We start from the raw sequence: 26919 nt of genomic DNA, 5'->3' as shown, positions 1-26919 counted from the left end.
CAGCTGTATCTTTTCTCTAATCTGAATATTTATGAGCTGTAGGAAAGCTGGCAGTTTTATACCCACTTACAGGTTATTGCCAGTTCCCTGTCATGATGGTGAAAAGTTCTCACCTTTTAAAGGCTTCTGAAAGGGCTTTCCTACTGATTTGCCAGTAGGGTGGGATAGATGGAAGATATGAGACATTTATTTTTCCCAATCTGAGTAAGCATATATTTTATACCTCTGAAATAGTGATAGAGTAGTAGTATCAGTAGTAGTAAGGATTAATTGGTGCTTCTAGATGTGTGGATCAGCAATGTAGGAAATCATATGTCAGACCACCTCATACCAGTCAAGAATCCTGTGGCTGTGCAATGCAAATTGCTGTTCTAGTGCAAACTCTGTCACTGATGACTCTTTGACAACTTTGAATAGGTTAATTTTGTGCAAGGGGGATGTATATTGGATGAATTCTGTCTGTAGCAGTCCCCACAGACACTTCACTGAATGGATGAAACCTCATCTGTCTTTATTCACTGTCACATACTCCAGTTGTTTTGGTTAATTTAAGAGAAATGCAGGTGATCACACTCTATTTGTGTCAGGTAGGTGTTTCCATGTAGAGCAGCAGTTCTCAAGCAAGCAACATCTCTGCTTTTTCCTATGCAACCTTTAGTTAGACTCCACTATCATCATTCTGTATTTAGAAGGCTAATTATTCTGTGTTTTGACTGACTTGGGGTCAACTTAAGTTAGATATTTGTGATCCACGAGTTGGCAGCATTTCTTGAGCATGTCTTGTCCCTTGATGATGACTGAGTTGTGGCCACTGGAAAGTCAGAAGTGAGTTACCTCCCTCTGACCCAAAGGTAGGCAAAATCAGTTTCTGCCACCTTTCCAGATGCCAACTGGCCCCAAAGACAGTTAGGCTCTCCTAATGATTTAGAAATTACTTCTAACATCAGATCATCCTATGCCTTACAGGAACGTGCTTGGTAATGAAGCGTTTGCCAAATGACGTAGTGAAAAGCAGATACATGGATGCAGAAAGCATATTCTCCCATCAAAAGAAATGCCTACATAGCTATTAAGCTGGACTCGGGTCAGGTGATAGCACCATGTCTCAGGCCTATGTATCCAGGCTACTCTGTCAAGATTTCAGTAACAAGACACAAATTAGGCATACCTTGCAGTCAGCACCAATAGGCTTTTTGCATTCCTCGCAGGTGTTGGAATAAAGGTTTTCATAGCATTTCACACAGTAGGGGCTGTCCTCCTTGAGGATATACTTCTTACCAAACAAGGACTCTTTGCAGTAGTGGCAGTCGAAGCGTTCAGTCATGTTGGTGTCTGGAGCCCAGCTATTCTGTCAGAAAGCCAGAAATGGACATGTATCAGACTGAGCTACTCTTGACCCAGTCCCTCAAGAAAGGTTTATCAGTTCTGGTTTATCATACTGTACCTGAATTTTAATTAATCTTTCAGTCACATAAATCAACACAATAGGAAGAATCTGTACCATGCATTTTGCAGTGCAGGATAATGACAGAAGCCCATTTACTTTAGCCATCCACTGACTTACTTTTGACTAGAGCTAGTGTTAGAGATGAGAGAGAGGAGTAAGTCCTGAGTTTGAAGAATTCATGTGAGATTTGTGAATAGGATTTGACAAATAGGTCCAAACCAAGAAGCTGTCTCTGAGGGGATTGAGAGAGACAAGAACATTAAGAGGATAAGCCAACTAATCTTCAGAAGGAGCAACATCTCCCCCATAAGGAAAGATGTGGGTTTAGATTGCTGGTATACTTCAGTCATGCACAGGCTATTGGGCATCACAATTATGTATTCCTGCTCCTTCCTCCTCTACAGTCTCAATGAGCCAATGTGTGGCAATCGTTGCCCCACAGTGAGACATCAGCCTTCCATCTCTGCTCATGGAGGGGACTATGGGCATAGTTAGCAAGCAGGAGATGTGAGGTCAGTTATTGTACATCTGATTCTTTCCTGATGCAGCTGAATGAGTCATCCAATAGCTATGGTGTACAGGGACACAAATGAGAGCTAGTTACCCTGGTTCAGGCAAATGTCAAACAATAACAGACAGGGTAAGTAGAGGGCAAGTAGAAGAAACTGCATATGACTTAGCTTGTCTGAATTAGGGACAACTGCTGTTTGGTCCTCAGCTCTTGTTATGTCTCCAGAACTTTCTGGGTGCCTACACAAGCAACAATAGCACAAATGCCTTTGATTATTTTTGTAAGTGTTCATTGTTGCCTGTTTTTGGTTTCATAAGAGTCATCAGAGTCTTTCTTAACCTGAGGCCTGCAGTGTGTGTTGCACTTGAAACCTGTTTGGAGATTACAACTGGAGCAGCGCACTGCTGCCTTCTTAAGAAGGGGAATTTCTCAGGTGGAAAGAACATTCCATCTGGACTGGAGTTTTCACTGCCTGCCAGGCCTGATCTCCTCTTTAAGCCACGTTTGATCTATAAAGCCTTACAGGTTTTGGATACTAATAGCTTAAGTGGCTACCTCTGTCTTTCACATGCTAGTGTCGTTTACAGCAGCTGCAGTCCTTTTGCCAACTTCAGCTTTCAGTTCTAAACAAAAAGTTGTTATTTGCTTAGTGTCCTTGGCACACACTGCTCAGTTCTGGAGTTTGTTCTTTCCTTCTGGTGGTAGGAGTTACCCTTAGGGCATTCTGAAATCTTGAATACTCCTCCAAGATTTCAGTTGTTTGTTATTATCTTGTAGTCCCCATAACTGGGATTTGATTAAAGTTTTAGGGTAGACTGAATGTGCAAAGTTTTTGTTGATTTTTTATTTAATACTCAGAAAACTGCTGACCTATGTGGTCATTAGCACAGACTAAGGGGTCTTTTTATCTGTGTATGTATATGTGTAAGGGCTTCTATCTGTTTATGAAGTAGGTAAATGACGGTTCAGCTGCTGGGAGGTCTTTTAACTCCAAGGAACCACTAAAGAAGAAAAAGACCAAGTATCAAATGTGCTTGGAAGGAAAATCCTGACAGCTGGTTATCTGTGCTACCGACAACGCAGAAGGAGTAGCAATCCAGCTGCTGTGACCCCACAGATACTCTAGGAACTCATTAACTTTCTTATCCCAAAGGGGAGCTAGGAGTATTCTGGGTGCTCTTGGTCCTTAAAGAGTAAAGAATCACGGAGACCAACAACAAAATGATGGCAAGTAAGAAAATTTATGCTGGAGAGAGAAATGCAATGACTACCCGAAGTTCCCTTCTAGCCCATCTCCAATAGCAGTGGCTAGCAATGGACGTGTAAAGGAGGAGAACAAGGCCAATACAGAGTGAATTTTCCTTAATAACTGCTTCCAGCAAGTTAGTTTCATCCTGAAGCAGAGATGAAATCTTTATTGCAACGTTTAAAAGGTGACAGTGGATTTAATTTCCCCTTTGTTTTGAGTCTGTGTGTAGGATAGAAATTGGTACTTTTTACCAAATTTTTTTTGGACTTTTTTCCAAATTATAAGATTTGGTTGCATAGTTAATTTGCATTATTACTAAGATGAATTGTAATCAGGAACCATTTATAAACTTGCATTTTTCGCCTTTCTTTTGAATTAGTTCTTTCTAGCCCTGAATTAGAAATGGATGTATGATACCGAAGAGTGAAAAATTTCCCTGCAGTCAAAAAGTGTAAAAGCAAAAAACATAAAGCATGATTGCTTTCCAGGTTTATACCATTTCTGTCCTTCATCTAAAGCTGCCAAATGAAAAATATAGAAGTGGTTTGTGTCTCAAATAAGGACTCAGAGGTGGATGTTCCAGTCTCTTGGTCACTGGAAGTTTATTCTTGAGTGCTGTATTATTTTGGAGTATTTTTCATAGAAGCGGAAGCAAGCACTATTTAATAGAATAGTTACTGCCATTATTTTAGAAAATATCTTGGAATTTTCCTCCCTGTCCTGAAAGAGATCCAGTTTTGTCACAGTGGAATGCCTCGCTTTTCCTGAGCAGGGATAGACAGACCTGATTTCTATGTCCTAAGCAGATTTAGGGGTGAACTTATTAGCTCTATGAAGGCACTGAAGGGACAGCTCTGGGTAGGGGTTGGAGACACACTTCCAGAGATCTGAAAAATTAAAAGAGAAGACAGGAAGATTTCCAAGGTCTGCATTTTGGTTTTATTTGCATGAATCTTTTATTGGTTCTAGCACTAATTTCAGATCAAATATCCCCTACAGTTAGGAACTGAAGTTCATGTGGTTTCATTCAGAAAGCTTGAATTCAGAGTGAAGCATCCCAAATTCCAGACTGTCTAGATCTGGGCCTTGGATTGGATGTCATGATCTACTATGTCATATTTTGAGGATATTTTGACCTTTTTTTTCTCTGCTGGAGAGAATAAATTAAGTGTAAATTAATCATGGGACCTATCTACTGAAGAAATAACATGAATGCTAAACAAATCATTTCACTGTTGTCTTACAGACTAGAAATGCAAAATCATACTGAGCAGTGTTTTTGCCTGTCATTTGGTGAACCTGGTCCTCTACACCACCAGTCCATTGCCTCCTGTCGCGTATAAAAACTGTGCTCAACTTAGTTCAGATTTTGTGCACTGCTTTGGGCTTTAAGAAAAAAGCAAAAGACTTCCAGTTGTGGATGGACACAAATTGCAATTCAATCTCCTTGCTGGTGATCTATTTTCCTCTTGTGTTTCGTACTTGTTGACTGTAACATTTTGTAGGCCAGAAACTCATCTTCGTTATAAGTCTTTGCAGTACAAGGTCTTTAGATTTATTGCAGTAGTCATTTTATTCTTACTCTTTTTCAGATTGCTCTTAACATTATCATGAAGGAGAAACTAGGTTTTTTTCTGCCTTACACTCTCCCTCCTACAACATTAGACATAACGAGTACGTCTCCAAAAGGAAAAGATCTTTCCCTTACATGCCCAGAAGAGAAGTTACAGCTTATGCCAAATGTTAGCACTACCCACATTGTGTCTTTCAGGAAGTAAGAACTGGCATGAAAATTACCCAAAAGTTAGTAGGCTGACTTAAAAACTATGCTTCTTTCCTCTTCTTCCCCTGTTTGTTTGAATAGTCTCATTTTACTAGACATAAGTGTTAAAGTTATCATATAATCTCATAAAAATTAGGGCTTATAATGTCATGAAGAAATCATCTGGTGTTCCCACATTCTGTGACACTGTTGACTACTGGAAAAAGGGACTAGCTGCCTCAAACCTTGCCTTCTTCTTCAACTATGTCTTCAAGCCTAATAGATGTTCTGTGATCCTTATTGCAGCCCCTCTTAGGGGAGCTGAGCACAGAGAGGTATAAATGCACACACAGGAGAGAGAAAGAAACCAAAAGAAACTGTCTAAAAACCAGAGGAGTTGTTTATTCAGTGAAGTGAAGCTCTGATGTCTTGTTGTAACAGCATCTGGAGACACAGAATGCCAAAGATGAATTTGCTCTTGACCTTAGTTAGGACAATAGAGCTGCGACTCTACCTGTGCACCTGGAGCAAAAGATTCTGTTAGCCAGGAAATAAAAGGTCTTTGGAGACACCTATCTGTATCCAAGATGTATAGACATTTCTTCCACCTGATTTTTTTTCCCCCAGAAGAACTATGCACGTGGAGAATTTTCTATTTGTTTTCCTTTCCTGGAGAAAGGAAAATTTGTATCTGGAAACACCAGTGACATAAGCCATGCAGGTCTAGAGCGTTTGGAAACAATTTATGTTAATGTTCCAAAGGCTAGAATGCAAAGATTTATGATATCCTTTGCAACTATGAACTAGCAGTTCAAACTACACTGGTCTTTCTGGCAAGAAGTCATTGTTTTCCTGTAACTTAGCAGCTATTGCCACATTCATTATCTATCATCTTGTTGCAGCAACTGCAGCAATCTTTAAAGAGATAATACTTTTTCCAAACCCAGCCATAATGCCATGGAAAGTGGAGAAAGCTGATTTTATTTCTTGTTATTTTATTTTGGGAAAAGATTAAATGATCATTTGCCAGTAGCACTGACAGGATGGGGAGGGGAGGAAGTTACCTACAGTCAGAATTCAACTCAACTTCAATGTGTGGAAGTTACGTGGTGTAGATGCATACAATGGACACTCAGAGCAGTTCTGTGTGTTTTGGTTTACTAAACACATTCAGAGGTGGTAGCCTTCTTTCTTTGGCTGGCCAGGTATAGCTTATACTCTGCTTCTTGGTATAAGTGCCCGTAGACCCTGCTATGACAGAGCAGAGGGAGAGAATAGAGGGAGAACAAAAGAGAACCTGAGTGTTTGGAGGTCTAGTTGCCCATAGGGCAGGTGTTTCCTCTTGGAGTTACTTGGATCCCTGACCCTGCACAGTTGGCTCTCGACCATGGAGAGCTGAGACAGCTGATGCAGAACAGCCAAGTCTTCCTCCATTGGCCCCATTCACTTCCTTAAGCTGAAGATGGCCGATGCAAAGGCTAACCAGACACTGAGAGATATGTGATGCACACGTCATCTGGCAGAAAGGCCAGCCAGCCACTCTTCCCTTCCATAGGCCCTTTGTTGCTATTAGTGCCTACTGGGGTACTGCTGCATGAAGATACCTTTCTTGAGTAAAGAGAGGGGAAGGAGAACATGTTTGCAAGGCTACTGAGACACTGAAGCTTTTGACTATGACTGTTCATACCAGTACCTCTGTGTAGGTACTTAAAAAGGGAAGGCATGATTACTGTAGTGAACACGTTCCTGGGTAACCTTCTATCCCATGAATCTGAGGTTTATGCTGAGCTTGTAAATCATAGAATCATTTTGTTTGGAAAAGTCCTTTGAGATCATTTGGTCCAACCACTAATCTCACATTGCCAAGCCCATCACTAAACTAAACCTTATCTCTTAGTACCTCATCTATGCATCTTTTAAATGTCTCTCAGGATGGGGACTCCACCACCACCCTGGGCAACCCAGTGCTTATCAACCCTCTCAGTGAAGTTCTTCCGAATCTCCAATCTAAACTTCCTCGGGCACAGCTTGAGTCCATTTCCTCGTGTGCTATCATTCATTACTGGAGGGAAGATGCCAACCCCCACCTCACTACAGCTCTCTTTCAGTGACGTTCTTCACGTCTCTCCTCAGCCTCCTCTTCTCCAGGCTAAACATCCCCAGTTCACTCGTGATTCTCATAAGACTTGTTCTCCAGGCTTTTCACCAACTTTGTTGCCTGTCTCTGGACATGCTCCGGCACCTCAATGTCCTTCTTGTAGTAAGGGAGCCAGAAATGAATACAGTATTTGAGATGCAGCCTCGTGAGTGCAGAGTACAGGGGGACAATCACTTCCCTGCTCCTGCTGGTCACACTATTTCTGATACAGGCCAGGATGCCATTGGCCTTCTTGGCCACCTGGGCACACTGCTGGCTCATGTTCAGCCGGCTGTGAACACCCCCAGGTCCTTTTCCTCCAGACAGCTTTCCAGCCACACATCCCCAAGCCTGAAGCATTATGTGGGGTTTTTGTGGGCTCCAGCCCTCTGAAGAGCCTCTCTGCCCTCAAGCAGATCTACACACCTGCCCAGCTTGGTGTCGTCAGCAAACTTGCCGACGATACACTTGATCCCCTCATCCAGATCACTGATGAAGATGTTAAGCAGAACAGGCCCCAGAACTGAGCCCTGGGGAACACTACTGGTGCCCAGCTGCTAAAGGGATTTAACTCCATTCCCCACCACTCTCTATGCCCAGCTGTCTGGCCAGTTTTCCACCCAATGCAGAGAATATCCATCCAGGGATGAGACAGCGATGCTTAGACAGACGTGGCTGCACTTTCTTTTTAGATTTTTGAGTTGACAAGAAATCAAAAGCCTTTTGCTACTGCTATGGAAGAATAATCCTGAAGAATTTGGCACCCTATCTTCAAGAAATCAAGACCCTTGTGATATGTCATTTTTCTCCCAGAACAGCTCTGTTAACAAGCTCAGATTGCTTTACCAGTGTCCACACCAGGGTTAGGATGTTAGAAGTACTTAATTACAAAGATGTTCCTTGCTGCTTCTGAAGGTTTTGAGCTCAGAGTAGATACTCATAGATCTCCTAGAAGCTTCCCTGAAAAGCCGGGAAAAGTTGGTTTGATATTTGAACATAATAGTATTTATAAAAAACAATAAAAATCAAAATCAAGTAAAGAAACCTTTTCCTAAATATCCCACTCAGACCTTTCTATATGCATACTAAATATTAAAAGCTACTTACAAAAAATATTTAGTTTTCAATGGACTTTTAAAAGTTATCTTAAAACATTCTGCAGAACCACAGTTAGGTTTTTTCAGCTACTCGTCTCCCTTGTGTATGATTGACTTATTTTGCCCAAGTATAACATTCCAGTGTCTCTTTTTAAGCACTTCAGAGCAATTTTATGAGCAAATGAACTACATTAACATGTGCAGATAGCTAAAACATAACTGGTTCCTGTCTGGATTGCACAGCTAGCCTATCATGAACTGGAAAATGGATAGTATGCAGTTTAAGATTGTTTTCTTTAAAATAACATTAATAATTAAATAAACCCCAAAAATGTTTCACCTGTGGTAAGGTTCCTTAGGTTCTTGGCTAAAGTAATCCCAGTTAGAGTAGTAGAGGAGGAACACTGCACTTGTGGTTTCTGTGTGGTTTGTTGTGTTTGGCAGTCAATAAAGATATACTCCTCTTCAGAGCTACTCCAGCAGTGGTAGAGCAAGCGTCAGTGGTAGTAGCTACAGAAGCCACGGATGAACTGTGCACTGAGACTTTGAAAGTGTATCCCACAGAATTTATACTATGATTATCTGAGGTTGCTATTGAAATGACTGGAGGATGTATGGTCTTACCAGCATTCCTGCATACATTTCTATTACAAAAGGAGCTTATTGAAATAACATGGAGCATGACTCTCAAATCTACCATAGCAAGGAAGAGCACAGTTCAAGTGGAAAAGCTTGTTCTTATTAACTGTTTTAAAGCTTTTTGAAACTGCTGTCTTCTTTCTCTTACAGAATAAGCATAGGCTCACTCAAAGAAAAAGATCAAATGCGTGATATTGCTTAAGCATAGAGTTTTGCATTTCTAACAAGAGCATTTAATCAGATAAAGGAGAAAAATAGAGTAAGATTGTTATCCCTAGCCCTACCTACAGAAATAATGTATCAGCTAAATGACTGTAGACACTAAACTCCAACAGAGGTTTGTTTTTTTCGGGAAAGGATTGCTTTCTCTTATTGACGGGGTCATTGCTGATCTCAGAGAAAATAAACCCTAAACCAAAAATATGTAGAAATTGCCATGTGCTCCCAGGCAGTGACATTTCCAAATGCTACATTTTTTAAAATCCTGTATACTACTATCAAGGGCACAAAACCAGAACAGAGTCTGAAATATTCTATGTTTCCTTCTTCCTAGAAAGGATAGAAGCAAAACTGGGAGGACACTATGGAGGAAGAATGCTTTGCTATTTATCCTGGCCTCTAGCAAAACAGCTCTGGATCTCTGTCTGGTTCTGTTTACAGAGGCAAGACCACAAAGCCCCCTTCTGTCTGAGATAATTGGCACACATGGTGATTTGGAGGAACAGTTAATGTACATCTTTCATATAAAACTAGTGTAGCAGCAAATGCCTCAGGGCTGTGCCGTTGGCTTTCAATAACGTGCAAAGGAGGCTGTGTGAACCTTAGAGTTACCCATTCAGCTGGGCACAACTTAACAAAATGGATTGATTACAGCTCGGTGAAATCAGTTTGGTCCAATTTATCAGAGACTGGATGAAGACATCAGCTATTAAAGTTGAGTCAAAGTACGTTGAGCAGGCACAGAAAGACACGGAGAGTCTGGGAACATGGACATAAGCAATATTTTTTTAAGCAAGAACACTTCTAACTGAAGAAGGAAGGTGTTGAGTCAACCCGTGGAGAGATGTATGGGGAGGGAATTCATCAGAGGTCAGAACTTGATCTCTGACGATATTTTTCATCTAAATCTCAAGAGTGCTTCAGAGAAATGACAAAATAGAGCCAGCTAAATGATGACAGGAGTTTCATGGTTTTATGCAACTTGCTACATTTACTATGCAAGATGTAGTAGAGTGATCACCCTTGTGCCTGTCTTTGCCAAGGATCTGTAACTACCTCCCACCACTAAAAGTGCAACCTTAGGCTTTACTCTGCTGACACTGATATCTTTGCAACTTTAAAGTTGAAAAATTACTGTGAAAGGGGGAGATGAATATTCTTATGTTGGTGTTACACTGACCTACATTCCTCTTACTGCTACATTCCTCCTATTACTGTATGTACAGTAGCTATTTAGCATCCTAGTTAATATTATCTAATATAATAGAGTATGTGAAAAGGAAAAAAATTAGAACTGGAACTTTTTCACCTGGCATGAGTATTTTGATGTTCAGCCTTAAACAAAGCCTCTAGTGTTTTTTAATGAAACTCTCTCTCTTTGGCTAATTAGTATTGTTGAAATGTTAATGCATCAGTGACTGTCAATGTAGCCAAGATTTATTTCCATGAAACCTGTCATTACCCTGCCATTTTGCACCCTCACTTGGGGTGAATCTGCATCACAAATAACTGTGCATATGCATATTGCATTATGCAATTAGAATTAATCAGTGTAAAAATGCAAATTATGAGATCCCCAATCTCTGAAGCCCTACCCAAGTGAAGGAAGGTGACTGTCTACAACACTACACCATCCAGAGTTTCTCTGAAGACACTTAGGATCAATTTATCCATCAGAGAAACATGAATGAGCCTCAGACCTACATATAACTAGTCTGTGGGGATCTTGAAAGAGTGGCAGCAGCAACAGGCCTTATTTCAGTTTTCAGCCTGATCTGGAATTCTGTGAAAAATACATTTGTTCTGGCTGATGGTGTTAACTTTTATCTGATGCTTTCTTAATGTCCTTAGCCCTGTGTGGTGAGGCAAGAAGGTAAGGACAACAGCAGGTAAAACATAGCTTGGCTTTTGGGCTCAGGGCTCAGTACCCCGGATAACTGAACCAGGAGTCACTCACGTGAACACAGGTCTTTACAGCCCTCCTCATCCCTTTCTTTTGGGATGGAAGCTTGAAATTGTAGTGTAATGCAACAGAAAATGTCACAAGCCCTTACAATTGCGGGAACTGTACTTTGTCATAAACTTTTTTGGGTTTTTTTGGCTCCCAATGCTTAAAGCATGATGATGTCATGGAGGATGGTGTTGTATGTGATTAAAGGAGTCGTCTGAATTTTTCTATTGCAAAGTGTACCAACTGGGAGCACTGATGTCTGTATGGCAGGAAATATTTGATTTCAGGGAAAAGGTTTCCCTTGACTTCCACAGGAAACCTTAAGGAAACAGGACCTTATCTGTACCTGAGTACTTTAGTTGGGAATCACCATCAGATGCTCTTCATGATAGGAGCTTTGCATATAAAAACAATATCTGACATGGTGTAGCTGTTGCTGTGTGATAACAGTAATCTCACAAAAACTAGTAATATTTTTCTATAAATCCCAACCACTTGGAAGTGACTTTTGGTGCTTGTATGTATAGCACTGCTGATTCCCATGGGAGTGCATTCAGCAGAATGGTGAGAACCAAAAATAAATATATTCTACCCCAGCACTTCTGCCATCTTGGGATCTCCTAAGCTTTCTCAAAAGGCTTCAAGAACTGGTCCGTCTCACATTCTGAGGCCTGTTAGATCAGGAGATAAGGTGGGAACCCCAGGTAACTTTCACAGATATGATTTCTCAAAAATAAAGGTTTGTTGTCCTTTCAGTTCCCCTGCTCACTTCAAGCACGTGTCAAGCAAGCTCAGAAGCTAAAAACCATTATCTATGTTATGGTTAGGATAAGAGATAATTTTATTGGTGCTCTGGTCAGATATTTAATATAGTAGTGCCACTATGCCAGTTTTTGGAACCGAGTTTTCAACAAATATATTAAGTACCTCATATACTTTGAAACAAAAATTTCTCCAAATGTGGTTAAGAATATACACAGATTCTATTGACAGGGCAGTCTTGGAAGTGCATCCTTGCCCAGTTATATATGTACAGAGGCATAAAACAGACAAAAATTTTCACAAAACTAAAAAATAAAGAGAAAATATATTTTTCTGCCTTCTAAATCCAAATGCCTGAAGCAATGATTTTCAGAGTTTACCATCTGGCTGATAAAAGGCACAGAAGATTTTAGATGGAAAGCAGGGAGTTCCATAAATTTATGAACTGATGGGAACAGGGTTCATAGCAGAAACCAAATGACAACCTTAGTTATAGCATTTCTTCACATTTGATGCATGTGAGTATCTAATAACACACAAACTTCTATTGGTCCCTTCTAGAACAATTCCTATTTAAGACAGCATACAAATATGTATAGCCAATGATAAATATTATAGCTACTGACTGTGGCAATCTCAGTGTCAATCAGCAATCTTGGTAAATATGCCTCTAGATAGGAGCCAGAGGAATAGCAATAACAGACTGACTGACTGACTGCTGCTGGTAGATAGATTTTATAAGGTTTGCATTCTTGGGACTGTGTATGTCTGTACAGAGAAAAGCTGAAATATGCAGGCACCTGGTGAACCAAATAAAAGCTGTACCCCTTTAGGGAAGTAGAAAGTTTAGGAGAGCCATTAATGCAGACAATGAAAGTTAGCATTTCCTTTATTATGTACACAGAGAAATCCATGTTAGACAGCATACATTAAGGACCTGGGTTATTGTGGCTGCACTCCAATGCAGAGAGAAGCAGGAAAAAAAGGAATTCAGAGCTATCAATTGGGATTTGCATTCTAATGTATTCTTTCTACGTAAAAAGGAGAAATGCAGTGTTGATGGCTCCCCATTTTTTCCCTGCACAATCTGTCCACAGTGTTTGCCTGCAAAGAGGAAAGTCTACCTTTGTTTCATGTGCATCTGCTCTTGCTATAGTGCAAAAATGCTCCTTTGTTGAGCTCAGCAGCAGCAGCGGGAGTGTGCACAAAGGTGAAAGGAATCTAAGACCCCAGCTTCTACTTTTTATCACCTCCCCAGTGGATTACACACGCATCACGATACAGTCATTAAAAATAGTTGCACATGAAATGACCCAACGCCTCATCAGCTCTCCAGCGTGTCACTTTACAGACTGACATGCAGCAGTAATTGGTCTGATCAGAAATTTGTCTTTCTCTCCTCTTCACACCCCTCGCTCACCGTGTGCTCAGGAGAAAGGGGAACCGACAATCTCTCTCATCTCATCCTTACCCAACAACCCACTGGGGCGTTAAACAACCTTTTCCTTCTCTCTGCACCCTTTGTTTCAAGCGACACCTTCAAAGATATATTCCATGGGTAGTAGTGGGGAGGGAGGGAGGGGAAAAAAAGGGATATCTACTTACAGAGCAGTAGCGGGCAGTTAATGTCACCTCCTGGACCAGGGACAGGGGGTCACATCCATTAACAAATGTGTAAAGAGCACACCGGCCCGCTTGCTGAGAAGAGCTGTACAGCTAGCCGGGGGCTTTCTACTGCCTGTGAAGAGCAGCTCTTCCGATTTCAGCTCTGCAGTCAGTGTTGTGTGGAAAGAGGCTGCTGCCTTCTCCAGCCTAGTGAAACCCCTCTCTATCATTTTACCATATAAGGAGACAAAAGCATCGGAGACACTCATTCTTTTAGGCGCTCTGCAGCTGGCATTCGACACTTTTTCTATTCCAAGGGTGTCAATACTTCCCCCTCCTAAACATCTTGTCTTTCTTGGCCCCCTTCCTAAAATAAGGCTCCCCCTCCCCTCCTCCAGCCTTTGTTTCTCTAAACCCCGATGCTTATTAATAATGTAGCTTTGCTTAATCTGAGGGAGCGCTCTTTATAGAAGGAAAGGTTTTACACCAGCTCAAACACAAACATTGATAAGGCTCTTCACCTGACAGAAAAAAGCAAGTATTTGCTTATAAATGGTAGAAGGCTTTATTTGCTTTGGCCGTTTTGCCTGCAGCAACTTAGTACCTTGCCCAAAGAAGAGTGAAACAAGCTGTCTTTCTTTTGTGGAGAGGTGCATATTTTTTTTTTCCTGAGGTGCAAGTGTGCAGGCATTTCTTTACAAGCCTTCAGAGCCCATGCATGTTTCTCTCCACCCTTCTTTCTTTACAAGTTCCCTCATAGTGAGGAAGAAAACGAAGAAAACCAGGTGAAATTAATCAAACCACAAAACTCCTTTGTATAAGAGAAAGCCAAAAGAACAGATTGTCTCAGCACATGCTCAGGACCCAGTGGAGAGCCCTGCCAGTGGGCACATGCTAAAGAGTGGAGGAACCATTAATCCTCTTATAACCAGGAACTAATTTTTCTGCTACAAAATTCAATTTCATCTATCAACCACTCTAGCAGAAGCACATTCTGTTAATCAAAACAGTGAGGGTCCTGGGAAACCTCCCAGAGGGAAGAATTTGGATCAGAAGCACAGGGAGATGTCTGCTCTTTGCCATTTGAGGGGCAGGATGGGGAGGTAATTCAGGGTAATACTCAGTAATGGCTGGTGTTTGCCAATGGGGGCTGCTTTGATTTGAATTCTTTCAACCTTAAGAGAAACCAGTAGGATAAAAATGTAAAGCCCATTAGCCTGAGGCAGTGTTGCAGCAAGGCAGTCCAATGCCCTTTTGTGTTGGACACTGGATGGTGGTGTTGGGGTGCTGGTGCAGGTCAGCATATGGATTGGCTAAGGGTTTCTCCTACAAAACAGTCTTATGCCAGAACCTTGACCTGTACTTTACTGCACCTGAATGGCAGTCAGATTTGGAATGGGGATGAAAAGTCAGCCTCAGCTCTACTCAAAATCTACAAAAACACAAAACAGAATAAAATCGTGGGGCCATTCCTAATTCTTCTATAAGGAGCTAAACTTCTTTACAGATGTGAGTTTTTCCAATGGCAAGCAATGCCCATGGGTCAATCTGACTGTGGCTGCAGCCTTTGCAGTTGCATTTTCAAAACAGAGGCATTGTGCCCTGGAGGACTAACCATAGACCTAAGGGATTAAGGAGTTTGATTCTACGGCAATTAAAAGCTTATTTAAACCAAGGCTCCTGCATTACCTAGCCACATGTCTCCGGCTCCTCCCTTGCATTTGCACTGACACTTCAAAATGAGTTAAATCCGACAGTGAGCATGTTTCAGAGAGCCCTTCAGCTATCATGGAGCTGCACCTATGTCTTGGGACAGCTGCTGGTTGAGTTTCCAGCTCCATCACCAGCTTGCTGGATACCCTTGGACAAGACATTCCATGTTTCTGTTCTTTGGTTTCACTGTAAATACAGACTCAGAACAGCCAAACACTTGTGTGCATTGTTAGCAAATTTACAAAGGACTAGTTAGTGTAAAATAGCAATAAAAACACCACCACCAACAATAATAATAATGCTGCTAATGTTTCTTTCTTTTAGATTAAACTATTCACTATGATATCAATAATAATTAATTTCCATCTTAGGTACAGTTCTTACCTCAACTCCAGTTTAGAAGTGCATGTAAAGAAGAAGAATGATCCCTGAAGGTCATTAGATTTGGGCTAATTGAGTCAGTTTATTTCCAGATGTTTCTAAACCAAATTAAATATTCCAAATGTGTTATTTGATTTTTTTTCGATTTCCATGATATTTTTGTTTCCCTGTCTGACACTGCAGCAACTTGGCCAGAGATTTTTTTACATGACCTGCTGGAATACAATACAAGTGTTTTTCCACAATTACAAGTTAAAATATACACTGGATCCAACTGAAATGGCTTAGTTTAACTGTTGCAGGCCACGGGCTGACTTTAGGAAGATAAGATCTCTGACTCTTTGAAGGCAGAAGAGCCTTTTAAAACCTGGTCATCTGTGGTCTTACCTGCCAATTTAAAACCTGATGATCTGTGAGCTTACTGTGAGACCTGATGCTCAGCAACCACGTCAGGACTGCATGGAGCTGCAAAAAGGTTGAGAGTTACCAGGAAGCTCCTTCCATTGTCCCATGATGTGTTGCATCCATCAAACCCTACTAGGCCTGGCAGGGGTACCCTCTCACTTTCTATCCTACTTATGTTGGTCCACTCCTGCTGTAGTTGGCAAAACCCTCACAGCCTCTTTCCCACCAGCATCAAATTCACTGAGGGGAAGAAAATCAATTTTCCTTAATGATAATTAAGGAAATGGAAATAGGGAGGAAAAAGCAGGGTCTTTTTTCACTGTCAAATTTAATATTTAAGTGACCCACTTTTTTTCCCTTCTTCCTCATTGGCTCTCTGATTAGCCCAGCACTTATCAGCTATTTTCAAGACTTCAGAGGAGACAGTGCAATGAAAAGAGAAGCAATACTTCGAACAAGGGTCCCACATTTAAGGTTGAAAACACAAGCACCATTCAGTGCCGTGCTGTGATTTAGAAACATACTCTTTGGCTTATATATTCCTCATCTGCGTAGCATCTATGTAGCATACATTGCTTGTTCATCAGTGGCCTGTGTGCTTTAAGAGGTTTAATTCTAGTGTGAAGAAGGTCATACTTCACATAATGGGAAACGAGATGGAGGAAGTATAATTTTCATAGCAAGACTTCTCAATTATTTTACTAACCCTTCAGAAATCTCATTTCAGCTGCTTGTTGATGCCGGAACAACTACTATTTCAGCACTTATCTCCTTTTCTGGCTGAAAAGAATGAACAAAGAAAAATAGTGGAAAGAGACAGCTGGAAGTGGAATATTTCCATTTCCCCCAGTTTGAATCACAGAGAAACTGAATGTGTCTGAGGGGGCAAGGGAAGGGGAAAGGTACACTTTAAGGCATTGAAAATGGCTAAGCTAGTGACTGATTCCTTTTACCACTGTTTTATCCTGGAAACTCTTATGTTACTTTATCAGAATTCAGCAAATCCCTTTCTGACTCTGGAACCAGTATAATATAAGCTTCCATTGAATATGAGAGAGTGCATTTGGAGAACTGCTATTTTTGGCACTACTGCTTAGAAAGAAGTATAGACTTGTGCAGATGTTGCATTTTAGTTCATTAAACCTAAAATAACAGCCAAGCAATATTACATTTTTCACAGAATCACAGAATAGTAGGAGAAAGGGACCTCTAGAGATCATCCAGTCCAACCCCCTGCTAAAGCAGGTTCACTTCGATCAGGTCACTCAGGAACGTGTCCAGATGAGTTTGAAAGCTTCCAGAAAAGGAGAATCCACACCCTCCCTGGGCAGCTTGCAAGTTGGTTCTCGTGAGATGTTCTCAGGTATGTATTTTTCCTTAAGCATATGAGGAATGGGCAAAGGGTAAATAGATTTTTTTTTTAGCTTTTGTTTTCTCTCCTCATTCTATCGCCTTTCACAAGGCTTTTTTGCAACATTCTAATCTTCCTTTCTTCCCTTGGGTGACTATATCCTCAAGTAGAAATACTTAGAAAGTGAAAGATATTAGAGTTTCATAGATTCTGATGAAAAAATGACAGATACCTTTGGACAATTCATTAAAACCCCTGCAGGCAAGACAGGTAGGCAACTTTACTTGAAATGAAAGTCTGTCTAATTTGGATTGATGCAAGAGTTCTTTTGTTTTTGGGAGGATGTTTAGTCTAAATAAAAGTGAAGAGATTAATGTTTTAGAAACTTCAACCTAATCTGGAAAAAAAATGTTTCCATGTTTGCTTTTTATAATGCAGTTGAATAATTTTCATATACAGTCTGAAACAGTTTCCTTCGGTGAATTTAGAGAAAAGTGTCATGGCTCAGTAGCACTGAAGAACTTCTGGTTTTGTACAGGAAAAAATATCTTCAGAAGGACAGTATATTGCTATGTGATAACATTGATGATACTGACTCAAATTCAAGGCTGTTTCTGTGATAACATGATCTGAGATGGAGCTGATAAGAAGTTTAGACCATTATGGTCAGTTTGGACGAAGATTTTGTTCAGTTTCTGAAGTTAGTCAGAATCTTCTTTTTCTATCCAGTTACCTTCAGATTCCTTTAGAGAAATCTGTCTCCTGAAAAAGTTGTCTCAAAAGGTGGCAGTGGCTCACCATTTAACACATGGTCTGCCACTGTGTATGTAATTGCACCTATGTCACTTTCTCCACACAACTGAGATGTAAAGATGGTTTGCAATGGATGACACAGACAGAAGGACAGCTGTCCATGCTGCTGCTGCTTCCCTCTGTCTCAGACGTGGTTACAAATGGCTCTTGACACTGATGAGGGGTGGAGCATGAATTGAGGGGATCACAGGGGAGAAGAGGAAGGGTGCTTGAGGAAGTAGGGGGCAGAGCACACCAGAGAAAACTTCAGGAAGCAAGCCAGGGTTTTAAGGAATTGTTATCTGCTAATGAAAACACCTCTTGGTAATAGTTGAATATTCAACAGCTTAGAAAGCTGAGGTAGTACATTACAGGACTGAAAGGTCCTTCATTGGGCAAGCAGCACTGTCAGAAGAGAGAGCCTAGATGGATTAAAAGAAGTCATAAAAGCCATCACTGGATAAATGAAGCCAGTCAAACATTTCTCCAGCATTTCTCCAGTCTGTGCTATGTGGGCCAGACATCCTGGAGACCCTGCACCAGGCTGCTGACCAAATAGAGAAGTCATGGAGAGCTGAAGTGAGTGAAAAGCAACAGTTTTTCTTGTTAAATATAGTCTTCTTCTTCCTTACTTTCCCAACTATTCTTTCCCTTTCTTTTCTCCCACTAGAGAACAGATGGTGCATCTAATTGTAAGGAAACTGAAGTGAAACATTTTTGTCTATGCCATCCTTACACCTCTTCGGACTCCAAGCATTTCCTAAATGCCTCGTCTCCATAGTTTATTCATCTGTAAAGAGCAATAGGGAGCCTGCTGGCACATCTTTTCAAGTGCTTTGAGATCCAGAGACAACCTCAGACAGAATGTGAGTTGCCTTTAGAAACATTCTAAATCATGATAGTGCAGAGACCTATGTGGAGGAGCTGTTGGTTCTTTCCTTTCCTCTGTAATCAGTTTGATTTGGGGCCCACATGAGGCCCCAAATCTAATAGATGGGAAGAGGCTTTTAGATTTCCTACACCAGCGGGTGGAAGCTGGGATGTCAAATTACTACAGAGTTTGCAGTAATTGCTGGTCTTCTGAGTTGGCAAATACTACCCCTTAATTTAGGATTTATTCATTTTAGTATAATCATGATTTATGGCTCCCTCTTTCAGACACATGAAACAAGCACACTGCGATTGTTCCAGAAAACTAATCACTCTGTGTTTTTGATAGCACAAGAGACATACAATTCTGTACAAAACAGCTCATATACCTAGTATTCCCCACAGTGTTCTTAGCATGCTCCAGTGTTTTTAGGCAAAGCTTCCCTTTCAGAATTCCCCCCTCCCACTGGTCCGCTGCTCGTGGCTTCGGCTCCAAAACCTTACTTCTGTGTGAATAATTTCCTTCTGCTTCCCTTAAGATTTTTTTCTGCCTGTATCCCTGACATCTTTTATAATCCTCTAGAAATAGTCAACAGCAATGTTTGTAACTGCCATTTCCCCTTATCAGCCAGACAAAAGTCCAGGGAGCTTCTGAGCTGGAGGTGTGTAAAACTGAGCAGCTAGCGGACACCTCAAGAACTTATCTAACTCATTTCCCAGGCAGGAATGACAACATCCAACTTGTTCCTGGCAGATCTTTGACTAATCTACCCTTAAGGGACTCTACAACCTCCCAAGTCAAATGAGCATAAGTTTTTTTTCAGTCCAACACAGATGGCAGAAATAAAGAAAACGACAGACTAAAGTTTTCAGTCTGACACGAGTGCTTGGAAATCATGACTAGTTTCAGGCAGCACCTATATTCAGATCATGTCAATGCAATGGGAGAATCATTGAGCAGAAGGGTTTCTCCAACTTGTTATCCTGTTCTTGGGGTCTAAGAAGTTACTTGGGAAGAAATGAAAATAGTCTGTAATGACACCTCCTCGTAATACTTTCCCAGCCTCAAACAGCTTCTGTCTCAACCTAGGATTTCTCAACCTAGAGGCAGTATCCATTCTGAATATCACTCCCATGAACTTGTAGAGCTCCCTCCTGATCCCATGAAAGGAAATTCCCAGTTTCCTATAACAGGCAGCTCTGCTCTATGTTGTTGAAGAACTATCTCTTTGTGTTCGTTTTAATCATATGACCCACTGGCTTAATCTGATGCGCCCTAGCTCTTACACTCGGAGAGATTATGAGCATCTGGTCTTTACTCACACTTTACAGGCTGCTCATGTCTTTGTCAATCTTCATCATATCTCCCCTCAGCCCTCTCTCTCCCAGGCTGGAAAGTCCCAGCCTACCTAGTCACTCTGTATGAAGGTTACTCCCCATGTTTTGTCATTCTTCCCTGAACTTTTTCTAATATGGCAATTTGCTTTTTCAGATGAAATGGCTAGAACTTTTATATTCAATATGCTTTTTATCTGCTTTTGAGCACTGAGCAAATGGTTTGGGGTTTTTTTTTTGTAATGTATAACTCTCAAATTTCACACCTAGATGGTCATCTCGGAACCATGTGTTCCTAGCTAAAATTACATTTTACCCCATGTGTACTGCTTTATACTTATTATCTTCAGTTTAAGACGCTGTTCCAGTGCCCACTCATTATATTGCCTAACATCCTTCTATTTCTCAGTCTTAGTAGAATTTCCTCTATTAATCTCTTATTAATCTCCTTTTACTGCACGAAATGTTATCCTTGTTATCCTGTGGCTGCTTACATGTTTTTAAGGGGGTTTGGTGCAGAATCTTGTTGAACACATGGAAAGGTACAAATATGCAGATGCTGCCAACCCAAGATCTCTCGTGTCTGCATGCTTCTTATCACCCTACAGAAACCCCATGGATTTGTACAGCATAATTTCCCTTTACAAAGCTGTACTGAATTTCTCACAATGCATCATACTTACCCATCATTTCTACCACACATAGTAATTTCTACTAAATTGATCACCAAGGTTTTGTTGATACCACGCTCTAATTCCCTTAGTTTCTCTTAACACTGTTTAAAATGTTTGTCACTGTATTAGCTGCTTTCAGGTTCACAGTTCTAAACCTGTTTTAAATAAGAGGCCATGCACTATTATTGTTTCAGCTTATTCATCCTTGAGTCCCTTTAGACTTCTTGGGTGAACACCATCTGGTTCCAACATTTTATTTCTATTCATTTTGTTTATTTGTTCCATACCTCTTCTACAGACTCTTTAGCTTGAAATAGATCCTCTGACAATCCCCATAAGGAAGTGTTCTACTGTGGGAAGCTCTCCAAGTTCCTCATAGTGAACATAGGAGCAAAAAAAACTATATATTTTTTTTCTTTTCTGTCACAGCCATCTCTTCCCTCAGGGCTCCTACATAACCCTGGTTATGTATTGGCCTGATGATTCCCCAAACCATTCAAGTTGCCTTGAATTCAAAAGAAGCATCCAGTTGCAGCTTGCTTCCCAGATTACTTCAGACTCCTAATTTTTTTACGTGAGTAGAAATAGTCTTTCCCATTCTAAATATGACCGGGGGCATCCTGTTTTGCAGAAAGATCCTTCTGTATGGCAACAGTTATTTTTCTGTTCAACTACTGTTTGTATCTGCTACATATAAACTGAGAGGGTTTGAGACCTAGGCTCAGACATATATTATGATTGAAAATGTGAGCTTAGGTTGTTTGCTTTGAAGTAGAGTCCTTGCTGTTGATCCTCTTAGGCCTGTGCTTACTTTGAACTCTGTAAGTGCTCAGGCCTTTTAAATAATAGGATTAAAGCAATCTTTTAGTTGCTGGTGTGAATTTCATGTCTAACACTTCACATAGAGCTAAAAAAATATACCATCCATTGTCAGCCTGACAGACATACGGATTGTATTTGTCGCTGCCAAGTTTACATTCACATGGCTGTCTAGTGGAGTTGCTTCTTGATGTGAATGAAATTCAAATATTGTGAGTAAAATGACATAAAGGCTTGTAACAGTGGCTTGTCTTGAAGATCGTGTGTCTCCTGATGGAATATAAGTTTTTTTTTTTACTCATCAGAGAGGAGTCAGAACTCACACTATGAAGCAGCACTGGTCCTTTCATTTATCCCTTATGGCTAATCACAAAGTCTAGCAAGTCCTTGCTGGGCTGCTACTACACAAATGCCTTACACCACTGACCACTGCCTGCATGGCTAGCTGCTTTCTAAAGAGCACCTGGTCCACAGGGATGTTGGCTTTTCCCTATATCCAATAGGATTTTCAGGAATCCAGAGCTTTCATTTGCAAGGAAGAGTTCCTAACTCTTGGATGTTCAGGAAAATAAAAATACGTGGAATGAGTTGGTTTGTTTAGCAGCAGACACAGCACTGTCAGGCAGTGGAAACTTCACTCACAGGAGAGAGAAGAGGAAGATTTGGGAGGCAGGCAAGCTGCTCTTCTTGGATGCCCACAGCTTGTCTACAGACATACTAATGCTGCTTCTCCTGCCGGCTTTCTCTGTGAGCATGCCTCAAACCCGCAGCTGTTTGCTATTTCCTGCATATCCACCCAACATTTGCATCTGTAAGGACAAGGGGAAAAGGCAGAAAGGGAGCATGGGTATAGGTCCTTGAACAGGAATCCAGGCTTGGAGGCTAGTCACAAATCCTCTTCCAGCAGCTGGCATGACCACTTGTGTCATGGAACTCTAAGCAGTTCCAGGAATGATGTGCTAGATATGTCCATGCCCTTCACATGCTAGGCCTCTGCTATCTCAACCACTCTCATTCAACAAATGAGGAAACCATTACCAAAAGCAGGAATCTGGGAGCAGTGGTAGACTCCAGTAGGAAGCAATAATAATGGAGGGAGGAATGGCTAGGACAAAGGGAAGACTTTGCATGGACCTAGAACACAAGCTAGGTGCTCCTGCACATGGTGGTGAGAGACAGTGGCCCAGCCACATTACCCCTGTGTGTGTATTTTGCCACTGAAAGCAAAATGAGGGCTTCTGAGAAGAAAAGGATTGATGAAAAAACTTCCCTCACATACTGCAACCTCCTTACAATCTCTTTGTAAGATCTTCTCAGAGGGACCACATTGCCAATTCCTCTGCTTCCACTGCTTGCACTGCCTGCTTATATAGCAGCAGCTTGTGTTGGCCCAAACATGGCAAAGGATGGCCCACACTGGTCAACTGTAAGTGCAGCCTCTGATCTGGTTGAGCCCAGAGGATGAGACCAGGTTGAGACCAGAGGATGGTCAACATTGTTCAGCTGTAAGAGCAGCCCCTGGTCTTGCTGAGCTCAAAGCCTTTATCTATGGCTTAGTCTAATGCCTCTTTCTTGAATCCTTTGATATTTGTATTTCTATGGTCCCTTGGTCCCTTGTGGAGTATAGATGAAAGATCCTTGAAACAGACAGTATCGCTGGTTCTTTTTCATGTGTGTGCTGGGATGCCAGTATCTGCAACCGCTGTCTTCCTCACTTCTGTCTGCCTAAGGTCTTCTTCAGCAGAACAATATGTCTTTTAACTGTGCATGTCATATTCAGGTAATCAAGTTTTTATAATTATACCCTCTGCTTAGCCACCAGTATTCCACAGCAACAAATAATTCTATCCTAAGACAGTAACTGCATAAATCTAGATCCTCCTTAGGTTATGAATCTACAAGTTATTGAACTGCACGACTTTAATAAGATAACATGAAAGATGACACCACAAATGACACCATGGCTTTATTTAAGGTTGAGGTCTACAAAGAATTGCGAATATTTTTACCATGAAGCTCAAAAAAATTTCTGCAGCCAATCTAGGAGGCCTCAGAGTAAGACTCTTACTGAGTTTGATGAGATAGAGGGTGAAACAGTTTATAAATGAATGACCTTATCAGTTGTGATAAGAAGTTCTAATTGTCTTTTGTAATTGGTTGTTTAGAACAATTGAATATTTTTGCATCGATTGCCTCAAATAATATAAATTGCCTCAAATAAACTCAAATAAGCACCTTCCACTATTAGGAAAAGTTCTGTTGCTTTTCTTATTTTAAATGGTCAGTCTAAAATGAGAGACAACCAGCGTTCCAGCTGGGTGATTGTCATTGTTACGACAGTCACACTGATGTTTTTGTGAAAGAAGTTCAGTAAAAATGGCTAGGAATACAAGCCTAACCCATAACATCAGATCGGAACAGTACTAATCTCAATGCAAAAGCTCTTCTCTTCATTCAACATTTCCCTCAGTTTTTTCTTATGTTTAAATGGAACTTTTTGTGTTTTAGCTTCATCCCATTACCCCTGGTCCTGTTGTTAGATACAATAGAAAAAAGTGATACCCCAAACTCCTGACATCTGCTATTTAGATATTTGTAACTATTAATGAGGTCCCCCCTCGGTCTCCTCTGGACTAAACAGCCCCAGTTCTTGCAGCCTTTCCTTATAAGGAAGATTTCTGCAAAGTACTTTTAATGTTTCTGTTGCAATCTCCAATTTTTCAGAGACCTTTAACTTTGCACAAAAAGAAATATTGGATTGAAATTTTTTCAGGTAATATTGTCTGAAAAGACTGTTGTCATTGCATATTTTCAAGCTGTGTTGTGCCATTTTGTCCCTGCAGATGAGAATGGATGGTCTAGAAGACCCACTTGGACACATTCCTATGCAGCCTGATCTAGGTGGACCTGCTTCTGCAGGTGGGTTGGACTAGATGATCTCAAAAGGTCCCTTCCAACCCCTACCATTCTATGATTCTATGAAAACCATTGCCATTCAGTCCCTCCTAAGTTTCTATGCTTTTTCAGAACTCTTAATTCCTAAACAAACTCACACCCTTTTGTTTTGAAAGATGAAGTCATTTCTGCAGATGATTCCTTTTTGTTACAGCCCCACCAAGAAAGGAAAAAATCCTAACAAATTATTTCACCCAAACAAGCCATCCATGATCCTGCTATAGCAGAGAAAGAAAGTGGGTTGATTTATTAGACACCTCTTGAGGATGAAATGAATTGTAGATGTGCTTTTCTTTCCACATTGAATCTGGAGAGAATCTAGCTGTCTATTTCAGATAGACACCTGATCTTGGATAACTAAAGCAGAGAGGGTATATCCAGGTAGAATTCGTACACCTGAATTCAGCTGCTATATTCCCCCCATGCTTAACTGAGCAGAACTGGACGCAACATCCGATAAGCTGGTTAGAGGATTTTAAAAGCAGATGAAAGGAGGGGAAGGGAGATTCTCTCTCTCCAAGATATTCCTTGGAGCCTTGGGTCACTGCACCCCTGAGCTGAGTCTCACAGCCTGCCAATCCTCTCTGCACTTCAGCACTTGAGTCCGCCCTCAGATCTGGCCCTTGCTTCTCCTTTCTGAATTAGGAAAAAGTGCTACTTTTCTCCCCTAAAAGGATATTGAGAGACAAATACTCAATGATATGAAATATGGATCATACGAGTACCTAACACACAATATGTTTAACCTGTGCTCATGCAAATTCCTGAGCTGGGGCTTACACCCAGAAGGTGAAAACTATGACAAACACAGTTTATTCTGATAGCTACCTATCTTGTATAGATCAGTACCAGAAGTGCCATGCTATATGGTGTAGGCATAGCTTTCTTATAATATAAGTGCAATTCTAACCCCTTGAGCATCCTGCTGCTTTCTGCATGCCAACACCGGAGGCTGTGAGGCTGTTGCAGTCAGTAGACATTATGGACAGGAAATCCAAATTCTCACTATTTAAAAAATGGGATAAATAACAGAATAATGGGCTTCTGTGTGGTGGCATCTGTGGATTGCAGGTATTCTTGTTTTCATGTGGTAATCTCTCATCATGCTGGGCTTTGCATTCCCTAGCTGCAGACTACCAACAAGAAGCACTTGTCAATGCTACCTGCTTCCCCCAACAGAAGCCATGCAAATTTCTAGTGAAACTTTGGTAAAAATCCATTAAGCTTGACAGGGAATATGCTGATCTGAGCGCCCACTGGCTTTGTTTATTAAGTGTGTGGGACAATGTCTGTACTCATTCTACTCCCATGACAACGTGTCTTGATAGTGTACTTATTTTCCCTTTCTAAAAGGAGAATGTTCCTCTCATTTGTTGTGATATGGAAGTTTCACAGAGACAACAGGAAAAAAAAGTCGTAAAAGAGAAGCTGTACAACTGGCTTCATGCAAAATGTTACTGAAAACATAAAGAGAAATCGGGGGAAATTTCTTCTAGCTCTGTCATTTTCACTGCTCCTTGGTGGCACGTGTTAACAGGAGCCAGTAAATCAACCTGCAGCAGAAATGTTTTGAGTTTTACAAAGCTGATGGATCCCTTTAAAATACACATGGTAGTGCTCCTTCCATGTTTGTGTGAAAGTGAGCTGAGCAAAACCAGGCAGAATTGCTCCAGCTGCTTTCGGAAAAACTAGGACTCTGTGTAATATGACCTGTGTTTCTCCAAGCTAATCAGTGTTAGATGATGAACACTGTTGAAACAGCCCAAGATTTATCAGCATGAAATTGTACTCACTGTGATATAAAGCCAAAGATAAAATATTGCTCTCAGTAATAATTCATCTCGCTGAAAAACAACTGAGTCAGAGTGCCTGTGCTCTAGTTAGACAATACATAGCCACAAAAAAAGGAAAAGAGGTAAGGAAAAATGCGAAAACTCGCTTTGATGGTGCAAATCTACACAACTTTGGTGCTATTAAAATTAGAAGGAAAAGGAGGAGATGTGAGCTTTGCTAAAGTCAGTGGATGTTTCTGAGAAAACTCCCATTGATTTTAGTGGAGTTAGGATTTCACCCCCAAGTCAGTACACACATTCCCTTCCTTCTGTGGTTTTCTTCTTTGTAAAATGGCCTTTTAGAGTTTCTGTACGAAGGAAGTGTTTGAATGAGTCTGCCCCCTCCCAGCCTCTTGCCAGCTGCAATCAAAGGTCTGCCTTGTTCTGATGGCTTGCTGTTTGGAAGGGAAAAA

The 26919-nt window shown here is 41.0% G+C and overlaps 1 protein-coding gene across 4 annotated transcripts in view; it reads right to left on the bottom strand.

Moving 5' to 3' along the window:
• Positions 1–26919, bottom strand: part of FHL2 (four and a half LIM domains 2) — a 45764-nt gene that overhangs the window by 16133 nt on the left and 2712 nt on the right. The window contains exons 1-2 of one of the 4 annotated variants that reach the window (XM_010207884.2): positions 13380–13550; positions 1169–1348 (exon numbers count right to left, since the gene is read on the bottom strand). In XM_010207884.2, the coding sequence (XP_010206186.1) occupies positions 1169–1324 (156 nt within the window). In that variant the 5' untranslated portion in view covers positions 1325–1348; positions 13380–13550. Of the gene's footprint in view, positions 1–1168; positions 1349–13379; positions 13551–26919 lie in introns of those variants that run through there. The other 3 variants (XM_061988482.1, XM_061988483.1, XM_061988481.1) reach the window with 3 other exon arrangements.

Source organism: Colius striatus, chromosome 1 (assembly GCF_028858725.1).
Source record: "Colius striatus isolate bColStr4 chromosome 1, bColStr4.1.hap1, whole genome shotgun sequence".
NCBI classification, from domain to species: domain Eukaryota; kingdom Metazoa; phylum Chordata; class Aves; order Coliiformes; family Coliidae; genus Colius; species Colius striatus.
The sequence above is the reverse complement of the archived record's forward strand: the minus strand, read 5'-3'. Positions and strand labels throughout refer to the sequence as shown.